Here is a 19954-nt window from a genome sequence, read left to right as displayed (position 1 = left end):
TTTAAAAAAAAAAAAAAAAAAATGTGTGGCTCTCCTTAAAAAGGAAGGAAATTCTGACACATGCTTCATCATGATGAACCTTGAAGACATGATGCTAAGTAAAATAAGCCAGTCACAAAAGCACAAATGCTGCATGATTCCACTTATATGAGGTATTGGAGAATAGTCAAATTCGTAGACAGGAAGTAGAAGGGCGGTAGTCAGCAGCTAGGGGGAGGAGGAAGAGGGAGTTAGTGCAGTAGGTACAGTTTCTGTTTTGCAAGATGAAGTGTTCTAGGGATTGATTGCACAACAGTATGAATGTACTTAATGTCACTCAACTGTCTACTTAAAAACAGCTAAAATGGCAAATTTTACATTATGTGATGTGCTTTTTACCATGATAAGAAAAGAAAGGTTTGTGACTCAAGATCTGCTCATCCTCTATCCATATACTTCACCCCAACACTGAAGACAGGGTCTCTAGGAAAGAACTGTTGGTACTTAGTAGGAGACGGAGCAAACCTTATCAGGTACAACGGAAACTCAGAGCCCACTGAAGAGACCGGTATCTGCCTGCCGGTGTCTTGGAATAACAGGACCCCAGGATGCGAGGTCCCTGTAAAGCCTGTGCCTGGTGGGTCTATGGCCTCTTCTGGATCATCTGCAGTGACCGGGACTCACTCTTCCAACTCCTCTCTCTCTCCCGATTCCTGGAAGCTCTTGTTCCAGGCAGCTCTTACTGAGCTGGATTTGGCCATCCCACCATCTCCACTATGGATCCTGGGACACCACAAGCCATGATTCCGACGCCTCACAATGAGCCTTAGATTTCTGAGGGCAGGTGGGTCAGTCAGAGCAGCTCAGTGAGCACCATTGCTAACACGCGTGAAGCCCCTGTAACGTTACAACCGGGGGCCTGCTCCAGGAGGACAAACAGATAGGTGGGGGAGAAGAAATCATCATCCCTTCCTTCTGAAGGTGGCTGCCCGGTGCCATGGCATATGAACTGGAAAATGGAGCCGGTGCCAGGCCCCCCTCACCTGGTCTCTGTGAAGAGCCCCGACGACATGAGCACGGTACATGGAGGGCCTATGCCCAGCCTTCTCTGCTTCAGGCTAACCCACTCCACTTCCTTCATCACTTTACATGAGCCCCCGCCATCCTGATCAGTCTCCTCTAAATTCAAGGTTGTCCAGTGATAAGTGCCCTTGACCTGGGGTTGTGAGTGATTAATGCCCACGTGCGTCAGGTTGCGGCAGCCAGTTCAAGGCTAACAAGTCACCTGAAGCCCACGCATTGCCTGTAGGCATCCTGCAGCTGCCATGTGACTAGCTTTGTTCTTGTTCACTTTGAACCTTTTGAATTCTTTAAAACCTGGATTTTTATCATCCAGGATACACTCTCTCCCTACCTGCCCTTGCTGTCCTCATTCAAGTCATTTAAAAACAGTGTATGACAGGATGGGTCCCCTCCAGGCTCACTAGGTTCTTTGGGCACAGTCTTCCAGTGGCCAGAAGCCCATCCAGTTGTACTGTTCTCCATTTGCCCAAGCTTGTCAGAAGAAACCTTCTCAGATATCCTGCTAAAATTCAAATAAACCAAATCTACTCTGTTTCCTGAGGTTAATCTGATCTGACTTTTCTTGAACCCATGTTGGCTTCTAGTAATCTTTGCTTCCTTCTCCAGAGTCTAAAAACCAGACTTTCACAGTTAATTCTAACATCTTGCCCAAATTTTATACCAAACACACTGGCCTGAAGTCAGAGACTAACCTTTATTGCAAATCAAAGCAACTATCGTCTATTTTGTGGATTCCAGAACCATTTCCATTTATATGCCAAGTCACTCACTCATTCAGCAAGTGTTTAGAGATATATTTTTTCCAGGCACTTTATTAGAGGTATAAAGGCAAAAGATATAGTCCCTGCCCCCAAAAAGCTTACTGAAACAGTTATGTGAACCAAATGTCAGCCATGTTGAGAAAGGCACTTCACATTAAGTACTTTGATAGAGGCAGACACAGAATGCTATATGAGTTCAGAGAAGGGGGCACAATCCTGCCAGAGGATGGGGGCAGAAAGCCATCAGGGAAGACTTCCTGGAGGAGGTGTTATTTGGGTCAAGTCTTGAAGAACAAGGAGGACTTAACAGATGAAGAGGGGTCAGGGAAAGAAGGCAGAGCAATCTAGGAAGGGAGTATAGTAGAACTCAGAGGTGGACATTGGAAAGGTGGGCAGGGCCAGATGCTGCCAGGGCTTGGTGTGCAATTCTTAGGAGTTTGGATATCATCCTCGAGTCGGTGGGAATTCACTGAAGCATTGTGTCAGCAGAGGTGGGTTTTAGAAACATCATCAAAACGCCTTCGTGTTCCTGATGTTAAACAAACTGTCATGAGAGCCTCTCAGATGAAGAAAACCACAAAAGAGCAATTTGCTCCCAGCAGGTCCAGACTTTTGCCATAATGAGACCTGGCACCTGCCATGCTTCACCTCACACTGGCTCCAGAGAATCCCTGTGCAACCTCCCGAGCTATCAGTCAGTGCCATCATCGTGGGTCAGGGTTAAATGTTGGTGAAGGAGTCAGCTTACTAGAGGGCTGAGCTAATGGTCCTCACTCTGGGATTCTTTCGGAACCAGGGGCTGGCCTTGGAGGGGAAGTTGGCTGATGAAGCCCCTTCCTACTGTACTTTGACACAGAGGTGACATTTAGTAACCTACAAAGGCAGTGGTGGGTTGCAAGCTTTTTTATATATATTTTTTATTTCAGAGAGAAGAAGGGAGGGGGGAGAATGATAGAAACATCAATGAGAGAGAGAGAGAGAGAGAGAGAGATCAGCTGCTTCCTGCACACCCCCTACTGTGGATGGAGCCCGCAACCTGGTCATGTGCCCTGACCCAGAATGGAACTGTGACCTCCTGGTTCATGGGTCGACGCTCAACCACACCGGCCAGGCCAGAACAGCTTTTAAGAAACAAATTGTGGAAAACCTCGATGCTCCCTCTCCCTTGGCTGGCAGTGAGGAGGCCGCACCATGGCCGGAGTTACTGTAAAAGATGTGAACGAGCGGGAGTTCTCAGAGCTCTGGCAGCCTTCCTCCAAAAGTCCGGGAAGCTGACAGTCCCTGAGTGGGTGGGCACTGCCACGCTGGCCAAGCATAGAGAGCTTGCTCCCTGAGACAAGAATAGGTTCTGCACACGAGCTGCTTCCAGAGCGCGGCACCTGCACCTTCGGGGAGGCGCTGGGTTGGCTCCTTGACCAAGATCTATGGAGGCAACAGAGAAATGGTGGCGTGCCCGCCACTTTAGCAGAGGCTCTAAGAGCGTGGCCCACAGGGTCCCCCAAGTCCTGGAGGGGCTGAAAATGGTGGAAAAGGATCAGGATGGGTACCGCAAATTGACACCTCAGGGACAGAGAGATCTGGACAGAATCGCAGGGCAGGTGGCAGCTGTCAATAAGAAGAACAAATGCTGGATTAATAAATTGCCTCATTCAATGAGAGAGAGAGAGAGAGGGAGAGAGAGAGAGAGAGAGAGAGAGAGAGAGAGAGAGAGGAAAAGAAAAAAGAAAAGAAGAGAAGAGAAGAAAAGAGAAAAGAAAAGAAAAGAAGAAGAAAAGAAACAAATTATGTGCTGGCCAGTGTGCCTCAGTTGCTTGGGCATCAGCCCATACACCAAAAGGTTGCTGGTTCAATTCCTGGTCACGGCACATGCCCAGATTTCGGGCTTGATCCCCAGTATGGGGTGTGCAAGAGGCGGCCGATCAATGTTACCCTCTCACATTGATGTTTCTCTTTCTCTCTACCTCTTCCTTCTTCTCTCTCTAAAAATCAATTAAAAAAATAGAAACAAATTACTCTGAGAGCTCAGAAAAGGATTGTGCCAACGGAAGCCACATAGGCTGTCATCCCACAACAGGTGCTGCTCAGGTAGCTCCAAACGCGCTTCTGGAAGGCTGAGTATACAGACAGCAGAACCAACGTTCATCCAGAGAGAGGGGCTGCCGGGAGCTTCCTGGACCTCTCGTCACCTGTCAGTCACAGCCTCCTGCCTGCCCGCCCCAGGAATGCTCCCCTTCCAGGTCCTCACTGCAGAGGCCCTGGCTGGGCCCTTCCCACCCCTCCCTGCCTTCACACCAGCCGCTCTGTGCCATCCCCTTCAGCTGTGCTTTCAGCTCAATCTTCTGAGGCCTCAGCAGAGCCACTGAGGGAAGGAAGCAACACAGCTTCTCTAGCCTCTGGAGATGCTCACGGCAAGTCCTGGCCGTTCCCACCTCTTTGGTGTGACAGACTCACCCAAGGGCTCCCCATCTATGCTGGGAAAAGTGCCATGCTGGCCAAGAGGAGAAGGCAGAGAGCCACTGTGGTTCAAGTCTGCATTTCTGTTTAGTTGGGGTCCTGTATCTGCAGTGGCCTTGGTGGTGTCAGTGTGAGAAGTGACTGCCCTGCTCAAGGGCTGTTGGAGGCCCTGCTGGTGCATTCGCGTCCCAGTGCTGCTGGCCAACTCCACACGCTGGGCCCAGCTCACCTGGATGGGGCCATTGGCCACACCTTGCTGACCTCCAATATGGTCTCAAGGCTTAAGGCTTTCACTCCCCCTCAGTCCAGGATGTGTTTCCTTTGTGATTATTAAATTCACATAGCCTTGGCCCTTTCTCCATAAAACAGTCAAGGTCCAAGGGATGGTACCTTGGTTCCCTTTGCCTTGGTGTCAGCAGCTGACTCTGGCTCATTTCCCAGGGGCAGGATGGATGCCTCCACCCCCACTCCACAAGGGGTCCCCTGAGGCGGTTCTAGAGTGGGGGAGGCTGGGTACCTTCTCCTGACTCCCTGGCTCCTTCTCATAAAATCCCCCATGAGCAGAGGTTTCCATCTACTGTTTCCATTCTGCTACAGTTGATGACCTTTTCAAAAGCTTTACTATCTCCTAACTAATATATATTTTATTTATATGTGCTTTATATATAATTATTGCAATTATATATACATATTATCATTGTATTAGAAAATAGGAATATGATATGCTAGAAAATATACTCATAATCTTACCCTCTATTGATAATCACTATTATTATTTTGGCGTATTTCCTTCCAAACTTTATAACATTTTTCATTCATGTACTTTTTAATAAAATATGATTACTCTATATGCCCTTTTGTTACAGTGATTTCCCCCGTTGACTATGTGTTATAAATATGTCTCTTTATCAGGAAACATGTCCACAGCATGATTTTGGTGGCTGTTTAGTATTTCATCGTATTGATGGGTGAGATGGATTCAACCTGTTTCCCATTATTAGGTACTTTAGGTTGTTTCCGTTTTTCTTTATATTGGAGAGGCTGCTATAAACAACATCTGCTTACCTATGTTTTTGTGTGGAGCATTTATTATTCCCTAAAGATAAATGCCTAGAGGAGGGGTTATTAGGTCAAAGGGCACAAACATTTTAACATTGTTCTATAGGTACTGCTGGTCTGCTCTCCAAAGCACACTGATTTCCCTTCCCATTAGCAGTGGTGAGCAAGCCACCCTCCTCGCTCACCGGTCTGGGTTTTATCACTATTTGCCGTCTCTGCTAGTTTGCCTCAATCACTTGCCTTGGCAAAGCCTGTCTGGGCTTTCTCTGGAGGTCTAGGGGGGCACTGAGGTTGCACTGATAGGACAGTGTCCTGGGCCTCGCCCGGGCAATTGAACCAGAGCCAAGGACCCACCCCAGGCCGGAAGGATGACCTAGTTCAGTGATGGCGAACCTATGACATGTGTGTCAGAGGTGACACGTGAACTCATTTTTTTGGTTGATTTTTCTTTGTTAAATGGCATTTAAATATATAAAATGAATATCAAAAATATACATCTTTGTTTTACTATGGTTGCAAATATCAAAAAATTTCTTTATGTGACACGACACCAGAGTTAAGTTAGGGTTTTTCAAAATGTTGACACGCCGAGCTCAAAAGGTTCGCCATCACTGGCCTAGTTTCTGCAGCAGACTGCCAGTGAGCTGGAGCCCTCCTGACCCTGAAGTATCACAGATAACCCTGTAGCGTGAAGGCTGACTCTTACTAGTAGAGTGGGCCCCATAAAACCCTCAGATACACGCAGACACACTCACTGATACTCCTAGAGGGACACACCCAGACACAGAGACACTGATACAGATAGAGTTATACAGAGAGAGATACAGGCACACACTCACACATCCACAAATGCACACAGACACACATAAGCACTCACATAGACATGCAGGCCCTAGTCAGGTAGATCTGTCCAACCTTCCACATACCGGCTCCCATTTCTCTCCAGAGCCAAAATCTAAGCCTGCCTTGGAGGGGCGGGCATTTCCTCTGTTCCTAGTGGCCACCTCCTCAGAAGGAGAGAGGGAGGGAATGGGAGTGCTCCGAGAGTGAAGAGCAGGCCCTTCGGCCAGAGTAAGAGGGACTGCCAGATGCATCATTCTTCAGAGGGCCCTCTGGCTTTCGTCCAGCCCCACCCTCCCCCAGAGTGAGAAATCCGCACAGCAAGGGGACACGCACACTCAGATCCCTGGCCTTCCTTCCAGACCACACGCAAGTGCCTGGGACCCTGGCGTTCCCTGAGTCCAGGGCCTCTTCCCGCTCATCCTCCCTAGAGGGAGCTGGGCCTCACTGCCAGCGTGTGCACCTGGCCTGAGGGGTGCTCCAGGGCGGCTGTGCATGGGCGTGGAAGGCTGCATTGTCTGCTTGCCTGCAAGGGTCCTCTGCAGGGTAATGGGAGGCAGAAGGAGAAGCGATGGGAGTCATTACTATAAGCTGGGGTGGGGGGTATCTCTCCCCAAGTCACCACATTTCAGCACAGAACTCAGAGTAGTCCAAGAGTGACAAATTCAAACTTTGCCTTCCAAGTCATTTTTTTTATTTAATAAATCATTATTGTTCAGATTATTACAGTTGCCTCTCTTTTTTTCCCCCCATAGCTCCCCTCTCCCCGGTTCCCCCCCCCCCCCCTTCCCTTCCCACACCCCCGCCATTGTCCTTGTCCATAGGTGTAAGATTTTTGTCCAATCTCTTCCCGTACCCCCCACACCCCCTTCCCCTGGAGAATTGTCAGTCCACTCCCTTTCTATACTTATGATTCTATTATATTCACCAGTTTATTCTGTTCACCAGATTTTTTCTTCACTTGATTTTTAGATTCACTTGTTGATAGATATGTATTTGTTGTTACCCAAGTCATTTTTGATGGTCTGTTTTCCAAAGTTGGAGAATTAAACATTTTTATCTTAATAGTTTGTTAGATTGATTTATAACCTTTAAATATTCAGAATACTTAGACATATGGTATGTGGGCCTCCCCTTGTATGTGTGTCCCTGGTCCTGCGCATGTTGAGAGCAGACCTGAAAGAGAGGCTAGAGCTGGCGCTTTTCTAAGGAGGAGAAAGGGAAGTGGCTCTGTGAGCCGGGCCTGGTGCGGCTGCCCTGCTGGCGCGGCTGTGAATGGTGCCCCTTCCTTTTCAGATCACGTTCAGGAAAGACCACCTGGAGGCCTGCCTCCTTTCCCTGGGGTGTGATGTGATGGCGCGGGAACGCAGCAACTTCGAGAGCTACTCCATGTGTTATGAGCATGTGCTGGAGCACACGAGGCTGAAGCTCTGTCAGACGGAGCAGGTATGTCCCCCAAGACCAGAGGCAAGGGGGGAGGTAGAGGGAGGGAGGCCCCGGAGTCACTCCGAAGAAGAAAGTGAAGCAGAGGGTGGGGAGAGGTGTTTTTATGTAAGAACTGGGGGTGGATGGCACGCTCCAAATTCCTCTTCTCATTGGCTCATTTTCTCCTGCTGGATTCTCACCCACAAAGCGGGTGGCCTTGGCAAGAGTGGTTGTGTGGGTTGGAGGTGTCTAGTGGGAATATAATAAGAGGTAAGCAGCTAAGGAGCTGGCCCCCAGGGAAGATGCATAGCTGACCTTCCCACCCTTGACAAACACTAGGCACCTGGTGCTGTTCTGGTCTAGCAGAGAAGCCAGGATCCTTGAGTCAACACATCTTCAGGACGCACACCATGGGTCTCAGGATGAGGCTTCCTTAAAATGAGACCCCACTGCGGGCCCCAAGAGTTGCTTCTCCTGTCCTAGATTGCATTCTTTTTGAAATGGATTGCATCGGAGGTTCAGTGTCATTTCAGTGCATACCTAAAAGCAGTGCAAAGGTCTGAACAAATGAAGCATTAAAATATCAAATAATGAGTCTTGGCTCTGGCCCCCAGCTTGGCTATCCCCATAGCTGAGTCCTCTGTGTCAGTGTGGATACCTGCAAGTAGATGCTGTCTTTTGATGCTGGACTGGTCATCCTGAAGCACAGTCCTGGCTCTGGGTGGGGCCCAAGGATCTAAATCATCGGTTCTCAACTATATGGTTGGGTCACAACAGGAGGAACTGTATTGAAAGGGCCAGAAGGTTGAGAACCACTGATCTAAATGAAGCTCCATGAACACAAATCGGAAGTGTCTGGAGCATGTGGTACTGAACTGGGCCATGGTTGGAAGAGTACATGTTTGAGTTTAGTTGTGCACTGTTTTCTTCTCTTCAGGAATTACATGTTTTACGAAGAGGTCAGAGTCCACCTGAGGATAATGCCAGCCAGGTAGGTCGGCTATTACTAAAACGTTTCTCTTCTCCATTTCTCAACTCCACAACCCCAGCGGTAGCCACGCCTGGGACTCCCCGGTGTTGCTTTCCTGTGCCCCCTCGAGGAAAGCTCCGCCAATGAGGGTGGGCTGCAGGAACATCCGAGGGCTGACGTTCACTTTTTAAGCAATGTGGGGTTTTGTGTTTGTTTTATTCAGTATTTTTTGTTATTTTTATTGATTTGTTTTTTCTTTTTGTTGTTATTTTTGGGTTTGGGAGAGAGGGGTTGTTTGTTTCCTTTTGAGGTCGGTTAAAGTGCAATTCCAAAGAAGAAGAGGTGTGTAGGCTGAAGTATCAAGGGGCATTTGGACATGGAGGAACTCTTTCCTCCAGATGAAAAGCAGTGAACTAGTATATCCTCGGGGGTCATTCATTCAGCAGCCATTTACTGAGCACCTACTCTGTGTCTGGTACTGTTCTCTGACCCTCAGACCCACCTAGACTCTCCCACCCACCTCTACACAACAGGATACTCGCCTTGTACATTAGGCTTAAAGGAGAAGTGCGCACGGTAGCGGCAGTTTGGAATTCCCAAATTATCTTCCATTGAAAGAAAATGTTTCTGCTGCTAGGTTGCGGAGCTCAGTCATGATATGATCATGGAAATCACGGCTCTGAGAGCCCGCCTCACGGATTTGGAAGAGGAGAATCTGAATCTCGAAAAGCAAATCAGAAAAGAAGTGCAAGAAGAATACGCAGATTTAGTCAAAACCTTGTTCATGGGTTGTTTACACATGAAAGTAAGTGGCCTGGGTCGGACCCAGGGCAGTCCTGTGGGGAGCGGGTGCAGCTGACGCATGGCGCTGCACACAGCGGGGTTGACGACCGAATGGCCATAAGAATGTTCCAGCTCTGAGCTTTCTCTACAGAGAACGAGTCAGCAATGGGTTGTCGTTATTTTACGAGAACAGACACTGAATTTTAGGTAATTTAGAAATTTGCTCTTTTCCTCACTCTGCGACCAGCTGAGGGAAGGAAGGGGGGTTCTTCTTCTCCAATGTCTATTAAGTGTGACCATCCAAACAGAGGAGGACAGTGCCCTGGGCCAGGCCAGACCCCAGGCACCGCCAGAAAGCTCGCTGGGCAGATTCAGAATCTGGATCATCTTTCGAGATTTTTCCAGCCCTCAAAATGCCCACCAGCCTTTCTCTACCATCCGTGTCAGGGAGCGGCTGACCCGTGAGTGAGGCCCATCTGGAAGAGCAGTGGTGGGTGCCCATGTGCTCACAGCACTGAGGAAGCCTGTCGCTTTCTCATGACGTCTGAGCAGCTGTAAATAGAGGCCTGGGTGCCTAGAATGGGTCATCGCAGAGCCCGGGCCAGCTGTCCCACAGCACAAATCTCCGTTCAAACCCACCCCCCTCCAGTCCACTGCCCGCTTCCCCGCATTAGACATCCCCAGAGCCAGCCCCAGCAGGTCCTTCCCTATGTCTCCGGGGAGTCCAGGGCTGTCCCAGGCTTATCACACTGAGAGGAGCTACTGCTGATGCTCCGCCCTGGCCTTCTCATTCCAGAGAGGGCTGGAGAGTCCTTCTCACTTGTGAAGGGCCCACGGAGTACAAGTGCTTACAAATATTAAAGGATCAAAACCAAAATGCGTGGGCCTGACGCTGCAGGGGAGGGGTGAGCAGACAGCGAAGGCTGGAATCTGCTAAGCCATCTTTCGAGTGTGAGGTTGTTGAAAATGTCTTAAGTTCTTTGTAGCTTCTGCCAGATTCCTAGACAGAAAGTGGATTCAGTGCTTCTCCCAGGCTAAACTAGTTCTACAACGCCCCCCAATTCTGCCATCGGGTTGACTCAGCAGAATCTGACCTGAGAAAACACTGTGGATTAGTCACTAACGGGGAAGTCCCTGTTCTACCCCAAGGTCTCAAAAAGATGGTGAAGCTTCTGTTGTGTGACCAGCAGCCGGCTCCCTACTGTGGCTCCCAGCCGGCACTCTCCTCCTGCCTTCCTCCCCAGGGAAGTGGTTCAAAGGTGAGAAGGCCCCTCACTCTCACCTTTAACTGAAGAACATTGAGTTTCCGGTGATCCAGTCATTTCACCGTAAGCCATTCAGAACAGGCTGTTTATTAGTGAGATTTCTGCTGGACCTAACTAGGAAGGCAGCCAGCCCGATTCCTTCCTCTGCTGTATCTATTTCTAATGAACTTCCCCGTTAGTGACTAATCCACCCTCTTTTATCAGGTCAGTTCTGCTGAGTCAACCTGATAGCAAAAATCCCTAAATTTAGTTCAACTGGTATGGCTCAGTGATTGAGCATCGACCAATGAACCAGAAAGTCATGGTTCAATTCCCAGTGAGGGCACATGCCTGAGTTGCAGGCTCCATCCCCAGAATGGGGCCTGTAAGAGGCAGCTGATTAATGATTCTCTCTCTCATTACTGATGTTTCTATCTCTCTCTCCCTCTCCCTACCTCTCTGAAATCAATAAAAACATATTTTTAAAAAATCCCTGAGTTTAAATGTCTAAGTAACCACGTGGGGGTGGGGGGTAATTTTCCATCTGTGATCTCCCACTCTCCTGCTCACTCAACTTGCCTTCGTGTCTGACAACCTAGGCAGGCTCTCAGGTGGTGAAGCCCTGCGGGTTGAAGACCACACTAACGGGGCTGCTAGAGAGACATCGGGGTAATACCTGATGAAATAATTGTCTGGGTGGGTGGATGCTTTTTTCATGTGAAATCATTTCTGGAAGTTGCGTTTTAGAAGGCAAAACGACTCTTCCACTACTGCCCTTCCTGAACCTGAGTCTGCGATTTGCAGGAGAAGTTGCATGAGAATCAGCTTAATTTGATCCAGAAAGTGTGTGAGCTCATCAGCGAAGTGAGAACAGAATGGATGGATCACATGAAGGACCTAAAGAAAAAATGGGGCTCTGCCAGACCTGATGAAGGAATGAGAGAAAGCGCAGCCAAAGTATGTGATTTCATTTAGCAATGGGATATCAGCACTTCTTCCAGCGTCTGACCCCACCGCTCACTCTGCATTCCCGTCGGGTTCCCCTGAGAAAGCAATGAATGCATTAGGCATATTAAAAGGGCACAACTGTGTCATCTTCTGGAAGGCATGTTTCTGACGTTAGGGTTCATGCTCTCCCAAGAAAAGTGTTGGGGGCAGCCATTTCTGAAAGTGAGCCTTCTTCACAGGAGCAGCTGCGGGACTTGGAGCAGGAGAACTGCAGCCTGGCCGCCCTGGTGTGCAAAGTGAGGAGCCTGGGCCGCTGGAGGCTGGCTGTGCAGCAGGCTTCAGCTGCTCCAACCATCTTAAAGGATCTGACAGTAGAGCATTTTTCCAGGGAACAGGCAATGTCAGAGCCTCGAGAGAAATAAGGAAAGAGCCAGAAGCAAAAGGCAAAGAAGCAAATGGGAAAACAGATCAGAGTTTAGAGCAAGGAAAGGGAAAATATGGAGGAGAGACTTTACCAAGGGCTTGAGGCGGCATTCTGCAAAATGCTTCAGCCTTGGCCAGCTTGGCACAGTGGTTAGAGTGTCCGCCTATGCACCAAAGGGTCACAGGTTTGATTCCCCATCAAGGGCACGTACCTCGGTTGCAGGTTCGATCCCAGGTCACGTGGGGGAGGCACCCATTGATGTGTCCCTCTCACATGGATACTTCTCCCTCTCTCTCTTCCCTTCATCCCCTTCTACTCTTTCTAAAAAATCAATGGGAAAAATATCCCTGGGTGAGGATTAACAAACAAACCAGAAAAAAAAAAACTTCAAATCTTTGCGTTTCAAACATGATTATCTGAGGAAAATGAAGTAACAATACAATAAGTGGAAAATCCGCTTTAAGGTAAATTGAAACCAGAGCACGTATAGCGCTCTGGGAACTTTTACTTACTGCTTCTGGAAGCCTTCCCTCTGGTCTGTCCTCTGCTCTCAACGGAAGTCGCGTGTTGAGGGCAGCGGCCTTTGGGTGGCGGGTGGCTTTGAGGCTGCTCATGAAGCTGAAACTATGGGAAGGAGACTCATTTCCTATCTTCCTGTGTTTGGGATGTTCACAGGAGGCTGCACAAAGTAAAAAGGAGTGTGTGAGCACCAAGCTAATGGCAGAACAAGAAGTGGTTTTATTTCGCCAACAGCTACTGGCCCTGAGGCAGGCCCTGGCCCGGGCTCAGGCCCACAACGTGAGGATGTGCGAGCAGCAGGAGAGCCAGGTATCTGAGCCCGGGGCCCCCCTGCAAAGCAGAATGTGGCCCCTGGAAGCCGCTGGCACTGCCTGGGGCAGTCACCGGGCTCCTCGGTGTGAAGCCAAGTGAACTGAGGAACACTCCACACAGTTCTGCCCCCGGCCCTAATGGAGGTCCCCCAACTTCTAGATCCCTGCCTTGTGCTGAGAAGAAACTGTGCCTTTCTCGTTCCCTTTGGCCTTTTCCTTCCTCAGGCCCGACTGCTGAAAGAGTTGGAACACAAAACGACCCAGGAATCTCTCCACCGGCAGCAGCTGGATTTACTGAAAACCTCCAGCATGGAGAGGCTCTTGGAAGATGTGGAGCAAAAAGAACAGCACCTGCAGCTCCTGGCTGGAGAGGCTGAGCGGGCTGCGAGACTGGGCCAGCTGCAGAGGAGGAAAACGGAGAGAGAACTCCGACAGGTAACTCCAGCGACAGGGAGCAACAACTCGAAAGCAGGTCAGGCTGCCACCGCAGAACCCTGTCATTCTTCCCGTCTTTTCCATGCCTCTCATGCCCCCAAGGCAGTGTTTCTCCACCTTCATCACTTCTGGGCCCACCAAGAAAATGGAAGTATTTATGCCTACCCTGGGCGATTGTTCCAGCTGCTTATGTGAGAGATGATGGCTTGCCTACCGCAGGGCCCATGATGTTGGCACCTTCGTAACCCACTTGAAAAACACATTTCCACCTAGTTCTAATCCTTGAACCAGATATCCTTTAGAAAATCATGCAAAAGCAACAAGTACTATGGAGGATAGATTCCTGCAAGAGCCCCCATGGCCAGCAGTGGTTTCTTTATTTTATATATTTCTTTACTTTTAATATATTTTTGTTGACTTCAGAGAGGAAGGGAGAGGGAGAGAGAAATAGAACCGTCAGTGATGAGAGAGAATCTAAGTCCTTCATTTGAATTACCTCATTTAATCCTGCATGCCTCACACTGGGGATCGAACCCACAACCCAGGCATATGCCCTGACTAGGAACCGAGCCTCAACCTCCGGGTTGATAGGTCAACCCTCAATCACCGAGCCATGCAGGCTGGGCAGCAGTGGTTTCTTTAATCTATCTCCAACCTTGAATTCCAAGGGCAGACTTTGACCCATCTTGAGAGCATGCATGTCCTTGCCTACCTCCTGCTCCTGGGGGAGTCATTTAGGGCATAGACTGCTTGACTCACACCCCAGGCCCCCAGCTGTGTGGCTTTGGGTAAGGTCTGTGGCTCTAGTGTCCTCATTGGTGCAATGGAGAATAATGTGCTCACCTCGTGGGATTTGGGGGAGGATTAAATGAGGTCAGTCATATGAAGCACTCAGAACAGGGACTGACACAGCTCTCTATAAATACTGGCTGTTTGTCTTTTTGTTGGGAATATGAAGGTGGACAACTTTGGAAATAGATAGACAGACCTGGCTTCAAATCCTGACCCTGCCACTAACTGGTTGTGTGACCTTGGGTGAGTGAGTCACTGCACTATCCTCGGTGAAGCGGAGGTGGGATATGCTGACACATTACCAAGCATGTTTCTGTCCTTTGCTAGTATTTTTCCATTGGTTTAGCCATGACTGGCTGAGGGAGGCTTATATTCCTGGGGTGGCCTGGACCCACACTCTCCCCAGGAAGCCAGGGAACTAACATATGCAGCACCAGAAAGCATCTCTGCTTCCCAAGCACTTTCCCCTCCGATGAGAAGGCAGCTTGCCCAGGAGCGCAGCGTGAAGCTGGACGCTTTCCAGCGCATAGAAGAGCTACAGACATGTTTCCCCTGGCTCCCCGGTCCCCCGTGGGTAATGAGGATCCCACACAAATCCCCATAGTACATAGAGGAACCTTAGGCCTAATTTATATTTGGACGTTTTCCTAGCTCTGAGGATCTGATCATCTACTGGAAGTCAAACTATACTTGAAAGCATCCTCATATACAAGGAACCACCACCCTTTCACATTTGCAAGACAAGCGTGTGGCCACAGCTCTGAAAGTTTAGGGGTCTTCTGGCTGGGTCTCTAGAAACAGGATTTGAAACATACGGTGGAATGTTTGAGATTAGCATGTGTATTAGCTTAGGCAAGCTGCTGTAACAAATTACCACAAACTGGGTGGCTGAAATCACCAGGACTTTGTTCTCCCACAGTTTAGGAGGCCAGAAGTCTGAGATCAAGGTGTCGTTCCGTTAGAAGGCTCTGAGGAAGCATCTGTTCCTTCTGGCTGCTGGGGCCTGCCTGCAACCCTGGCGCTCCTTGCCTTGTAGCTACCTCACTCTAGTCTCTGCCTCCCTTGTCACACGGGCTGCACCTGTGTGTCTCCCTGTGTGTATGAACCCTCTTCTCTTCTTATAAGGACACCAGTCATTGGAATTAGGGCCCACCCTTACCAGCATGACTTCATCTTATCTTAGTTACATCTGCAAAGACTCTTTCCAAATAAGATCACATTTTTAGGTTCTAGGTGGACATAGATTTGGGGGGGCTATTCAATCCACTGCACTATTATTACTTTTTTATATTTTTTTTATTGATTTTAGAGAGAAAGGGAGAGAGAGACAGACAGACAGACAGAAACATCAATGATGAAAGAGAATCACTGATTGGCTGCCTCCTGCACGCCTCTACTGGACATAGAGCCCATAGCCTGGGTGCCCTTGACTGGAATCGAACTGGGGACCCTTCAGGCAGCAGGATGACACTCTATCCACTGAGCCCAACCAGCCAAGGCTATTACTTTTTTATCATTAAAAACTTAGGCGATAATAAAAATAAATTTCAAAAGAAAAATTGCCTGTGATCTGTGCAGATGAGGCGCACTTTGGACCCAGGGACTCTGGCCAGGAACCGTGAGTCAGCTGTGCAGGGAAAAGCCGCAAGAGTAAACACAGAGGCTGCTCCGTGGGCCTTCAATCAGGGCCTCGGGCTTTTCCTGAAGGCGAGGAGCTGAGCTGAGCACAGAGGTCTGGGAGAGATCGTCTTTCCTCTGCCTAAAACCGTGCAGTGGCTCCTGCATCGAGGTCCTTGGGGCAGGGGCATGGCTTGGGCTATGAGGTCCTCTGTGCACAGGGCCCTCCCCACTCCCCTTTCCCCCCTCTCCCTCTGGCAAAATAAACATAAAAGATATAACTTTGTGATTAAACACCTGACTTTTATAAGGTAAAAAGGGGTCCCAAGGGCTGCCTCTGCTCTTTTTTGGTTAAGTTCTTGGCCTTCCTTGAGTTCTTGATGCTCAGAAGGCTGAGTTCGGCCTGACCAGGACTGGTGAAGACTTGTATTCCTGGGGTGGCCTGGACCCACACTCTCCCCAGGAAGCCGGGGAACTAACATATGCAGCACCAGAAAGCATCTCTGCTTCCCAAGCACTTTCCCCTCAGATGAGAAGGCAGCTTGCCCAGGAGCGCAGCGTGAAGCTGGACGCTTTCCAGCGCGTAGAAGAGCTACAAAGTCAGCTTAATGCCGCTGTGAGGTCGTCTGTCCCGATGAGCTCACCAGGAGGTAAGCACAGGCTCTGCTCTGGCCAGAGCAAGCTCCCAGGGCCCCGGGTCAGAGGTGAAGGAGGGTCCCAGAGACTAGCCATAACTACCCAGGGGTTATCGAGTGGGTATTTGATGAGATTTCCGACAGAGCCAGGAGAGAACCTGGACTTATTCGGAAATCTCATCAAATCTCATCAGAATTTTCTACTTTAGTTCTCCTTGAGTTCCTGCCATCCTCCATGAAATGGCTCCAGTCAGAAAAACTGGTCCCAGGAGTGTGTAACATACCACCTGAAGAACATTGGGTCCCTTCACTGGGTTTTGAAGCCTCTCAGTGCCTTGGGATATTAATGACCACATTTCTGAGATGTTATTCATAACGTCCACTATGGTTCTTGGGTGCTGGGAGCTTGAGGAGTTTTATGGAAATGGCACAGTCCCCTGGGCTCTGCAGCCCACAAGCAGCATGGAACCGGCGCCAGAACCCGGGGTGTCTCTACACTGGCTTCCTCCCCTATGAGATGAGGACTAAGTAAAGTCCAGGTTCTCTCCTGGCTCTGACTGTCGGAAATCTCACCAAATGCCAGTCACCACGATTCGCCTCTTGTGAAGATCAGCCAGGCCTCCTCTTTTCTGTTCTGCAGTGTATCCTGGTGATTGAGTGCGGGGGCTTTGGGCTAAGGTAACCAAGATTCAAACCTCGGCCCCCACACTTCTAGCTATGTGACCTTAGACCAGTTAGTTAGCCTCTTCATAAAATGGAAATAGCTACCTCAAAGGGCTATTGTGAGGATTAAAGGACATCATGCATGTCTGGCACACAGTATAGACAGTATAGCAGCACTAAGTGTGCAAATGCTGGTTACTACACTCTCATGTCTGTGTTGTACTTTTATGTTTCCTTCTGGCCACTTACCAGTGTGGATGACGTGAGAAAACACAGCCTTTCAGAGGCAGAAAGATGACAGAGATCAAGTTACTTTGGGTTTACTGAGAGCAGGGCTGGGCAAGCCCAGGGGCCTGCCCCGCTGCTCTGTGCCTGCTGCCTGGGCCCTGACAGCAGGCTGGCGTCCCTTGCCCCAGGCACCCAGTCCAAAGAGGAAGAACATCAAGAACATCCAAGGGCCCTATTTTGGCCACTGGCCCTGAGTGTGACGCAGTCCTTTCCACATGCCCTGGATTTTTGTTCCCCCCCCTCCTCTTCCCCTCTGCCTTTTTAATCCTTTTCTGGGTTAATGTGTGTCATGTAACTGCCACCCATGTCCTTCAACACCTGCATAATTATGAAGGAGAGCCATGGGGCCTGAGGAAGGTGGGGGAGCCCTAATTCCCAGGACGGGGGATGTAGCAGGAGGGAGAGAACCTTTTTCCCAGGAAGCAGAGGTAGAAGTCACTCCAGGCTCTGCCCCCATCTGTGCCCCTCTGCAATGACAGGAGGGTTAGCTGAGGACTTCCTACTTGTAGACTCATTAGAGGGGAGGGACTGGTCACACCAGTCTGTTCAGTACCCAGCACTCCCAAGGGGACAGGTAGTATCACCTACGCTACCAGTGCCACAGGGTAAGTCAGCGGGAAGTGTGGGGTGTCTCCTTTCTGAAGGGGCGGCAGCAGCAGCCTCCCTGCTCCCCACATCAGAAGCCGAGCCTTGGTGATGGAGCAAACTCTCCTAACTTGGCATTCACATGGATTCCCCTAGGAACTTGCAACTCCTGAGGAACTATCACTTGTGCCAATACAGTGATTCTCAAAACACTTCAGGGGAAAAAGGAAATCAACTGACTCACAAAACTGTGAGATAGTCAGTAGTGGACTGGCTTCAGTTAGTTTGATAAAGGTTGGAACTATTCCTTAGGACTGTTTTCTCTCCCTCCATTGCTGGGCTCTGAGAATGCTGAGAGCAGAAAGGAATGCTGGGAAGCAAGACGCCACCACGGCGTAGCTTCCATCCTCTGTTGAACCTCGGGGGCAGGATTGGGGCGTGGAGATGGGACAAAAACAATTGGGCTCTAACTGGGCTCTGCACCCAATTCTTCATTTTATTTTTATCCAAAGATTTTTCTTTAATTGATTTTAGAAAGAGGAAGGGAGAGGGAGAGAGAGAGAGAAACATTGATGTGAGAGTGCAACATTGATCAGCTGCCTCTCGCACAACCCCTACTGGGAATGGAGCCTGCAACCTTTCATTGCATGGGACAACGCCCAACCAACTGAACCACACGGGCCAGGGCTATGTGCCCTATTTTATTTATTTTTTAATATATATTATTTTAAATTTTTTTCTTTATCAATTTTTAGAGAAGGAAGGGAGGATAGAGAGATAGAAACATCATCAATTGGCTGCCTCCTACACACTGTCCACTGGGGATCGAGTCCCAACCTGGGCATGTGCCCTGACCTGTAATCTAACCGGTGACCTCTTGGTTCCTGGGTCACCACTCAACTGCTGAGCCACATGGTCGGGCTCTGTGCCCAATTTTAAACAAAGCACTTAAGACAGAGGCTAAGCTGCTTGGTGGGCTTCGGCTCAGTTCACAGTTTTTCCGCTGGAGCTGAGGATGGGGTCAGCCCACTCTCTCCTCTTTGCAGCAATTATTTTCAATATTCCTGGTCTCTTCAGGCCTTCGGACACTGTCCTTCTCCCCCATTTCACAAAAAAGTTACAAGCCTCTCAGATGAAAACTCCGACTTCCTGTCCCCAGCCTACCTACATCGATATTGCTGTTAAATTTAAAAAGGTGCCCTTTCCTTCCTCTGGCCAATCCTGCCGCACAAGATCCCATATACTCTCCTACCTTCTCAAGGACCATGAACTCATTGTTATCTGCTTCCTGTCTATACATCTGTCCATTTCCCACACATCTATTCTTCTAATCTTGTAATCAGCAATTATTGAGCATGTATGTGCCAGGATCATAAAATCCATTGTAACATAAAATTAACATCTATCCAGTTGCATGAGCCAGAAATCTGGGAGATCTTCTCCTCACCCTGCCAACCCAGTTAATTACTAAGTCCTATCAACTTGAAGATCTCTCGGTCTGTCCACTTCTCCACACAACAGTCCAAGTCACCCACCATCTCCTTCTCTTTCACTTGGTCATGTTACCCCTTAGGCAAAAGACTCTATCAAGGTTTTGACATTTTTGACTCAAAATTAATGAAGCTGGATTATATGCCCATTTTAAGCTTTAAAATTTTATAAATTACATCTAGGTCTGTACATTGCAATTAGAGATATAATTTAGCATTTTTAACATTATAGGCCTTATATCCCGGGCTCCGGGCTCCCTCAGTTCTGCTTCTGCATCATCCAGATACCCGCAGCAACACCTTTTAAAGACTAATCTTATGGGCAATAAAATAACAGGAAGGATTCAGAGGCCGAAGACTGTAAGTAACGATAAATTTGAATATATATATATATATATATATATATGAATGAAACAATGAAAAGCGTAGATATGAAGTTATGGTTTTAGGGTCGCTTCAAACTTACATTAAAAATGGCCGAAGACTGTAAGTAACAATAAATATGAATATATATATATATATATATATATATGAATGAAACAATGAAAAGCGTAGATATGAAGTTATGGTTTTAGGGTCGCTTCAAACTTACATTAAAAATTATATGTCAGAATCTTATCTAGGTGCTTCCTTAGGTCTGGATAATAGG

General features: G+C 48.7%; 1 protein-coding gene and 1 pseudogene across 1 annotated transcript in view; both read left to right on the top strand.

The window, feature by feature from the left end:
- The window catches only part of LOC102761180 (coiled-coil domain-containing protein 162), a 78073-nt gene that overhangs the window by 45845 nt on the left and 12274 nt on the right, over nucleotides 1-19954 (top strand). The window contains exons 13-21 of the mRNA XM_015572716.1: nucleotides 7473-7622; nucleotides 8539-8592; nucleotides 9209-9376; nucleotides 11403-11555; nucleotides 11786-11917; nucleotides 12646-12798; nucleotides 13026-13235; nucleotides 16174-16294; nucleotides 19538-19665. Of these exons, the coding sequence (XP_015428202.1) occupies nucleotides 7473-7622; nucleotides 8539-8592; nucleotides 9209-9376; nucleotides 11403-11555; nucleotides 11786-11917; nucleotides 12646-12798; nucleotides 13026-13235; nucleotides 16174-16294; nucleotides 19538-19665 (1269 nt within the window). The remainder of the gene's footprint in view (nucleotides 1-7472; nucleotides 7623-8538; nucleotides 8593-9208; nucleotides 9377-11402; nucleotides 11556-11785; nucleotides 11918-12645; nucleotides 12799-13025; nucleotides 13236-16173; nucleotides 16295-19537; nucleotides 19666-19954) is intronic.
- LOC102774256 lies at nucleotides 2998-3475 on the top strand (annotated as a pseudogene).

Source organism: Myotis davidii, unplaced genomic scaffold (genome assembly GCF_000327345.1).
Source record: "Myotis davidii unplaced genomic scaffold, ASM32734v1 scaffold68, whole genome shotgun sequence".
NCBI classification, from domain to species: domain Eukaryota; kingdom Metazoa; phylum Chordata; class Mammalia; order Chiroptera; family Vespertilionidae; genus Myotis; species Myotis davidii.
This window is presented reverse-complemented; position numbering and strand designations above follow the sequence as displayed.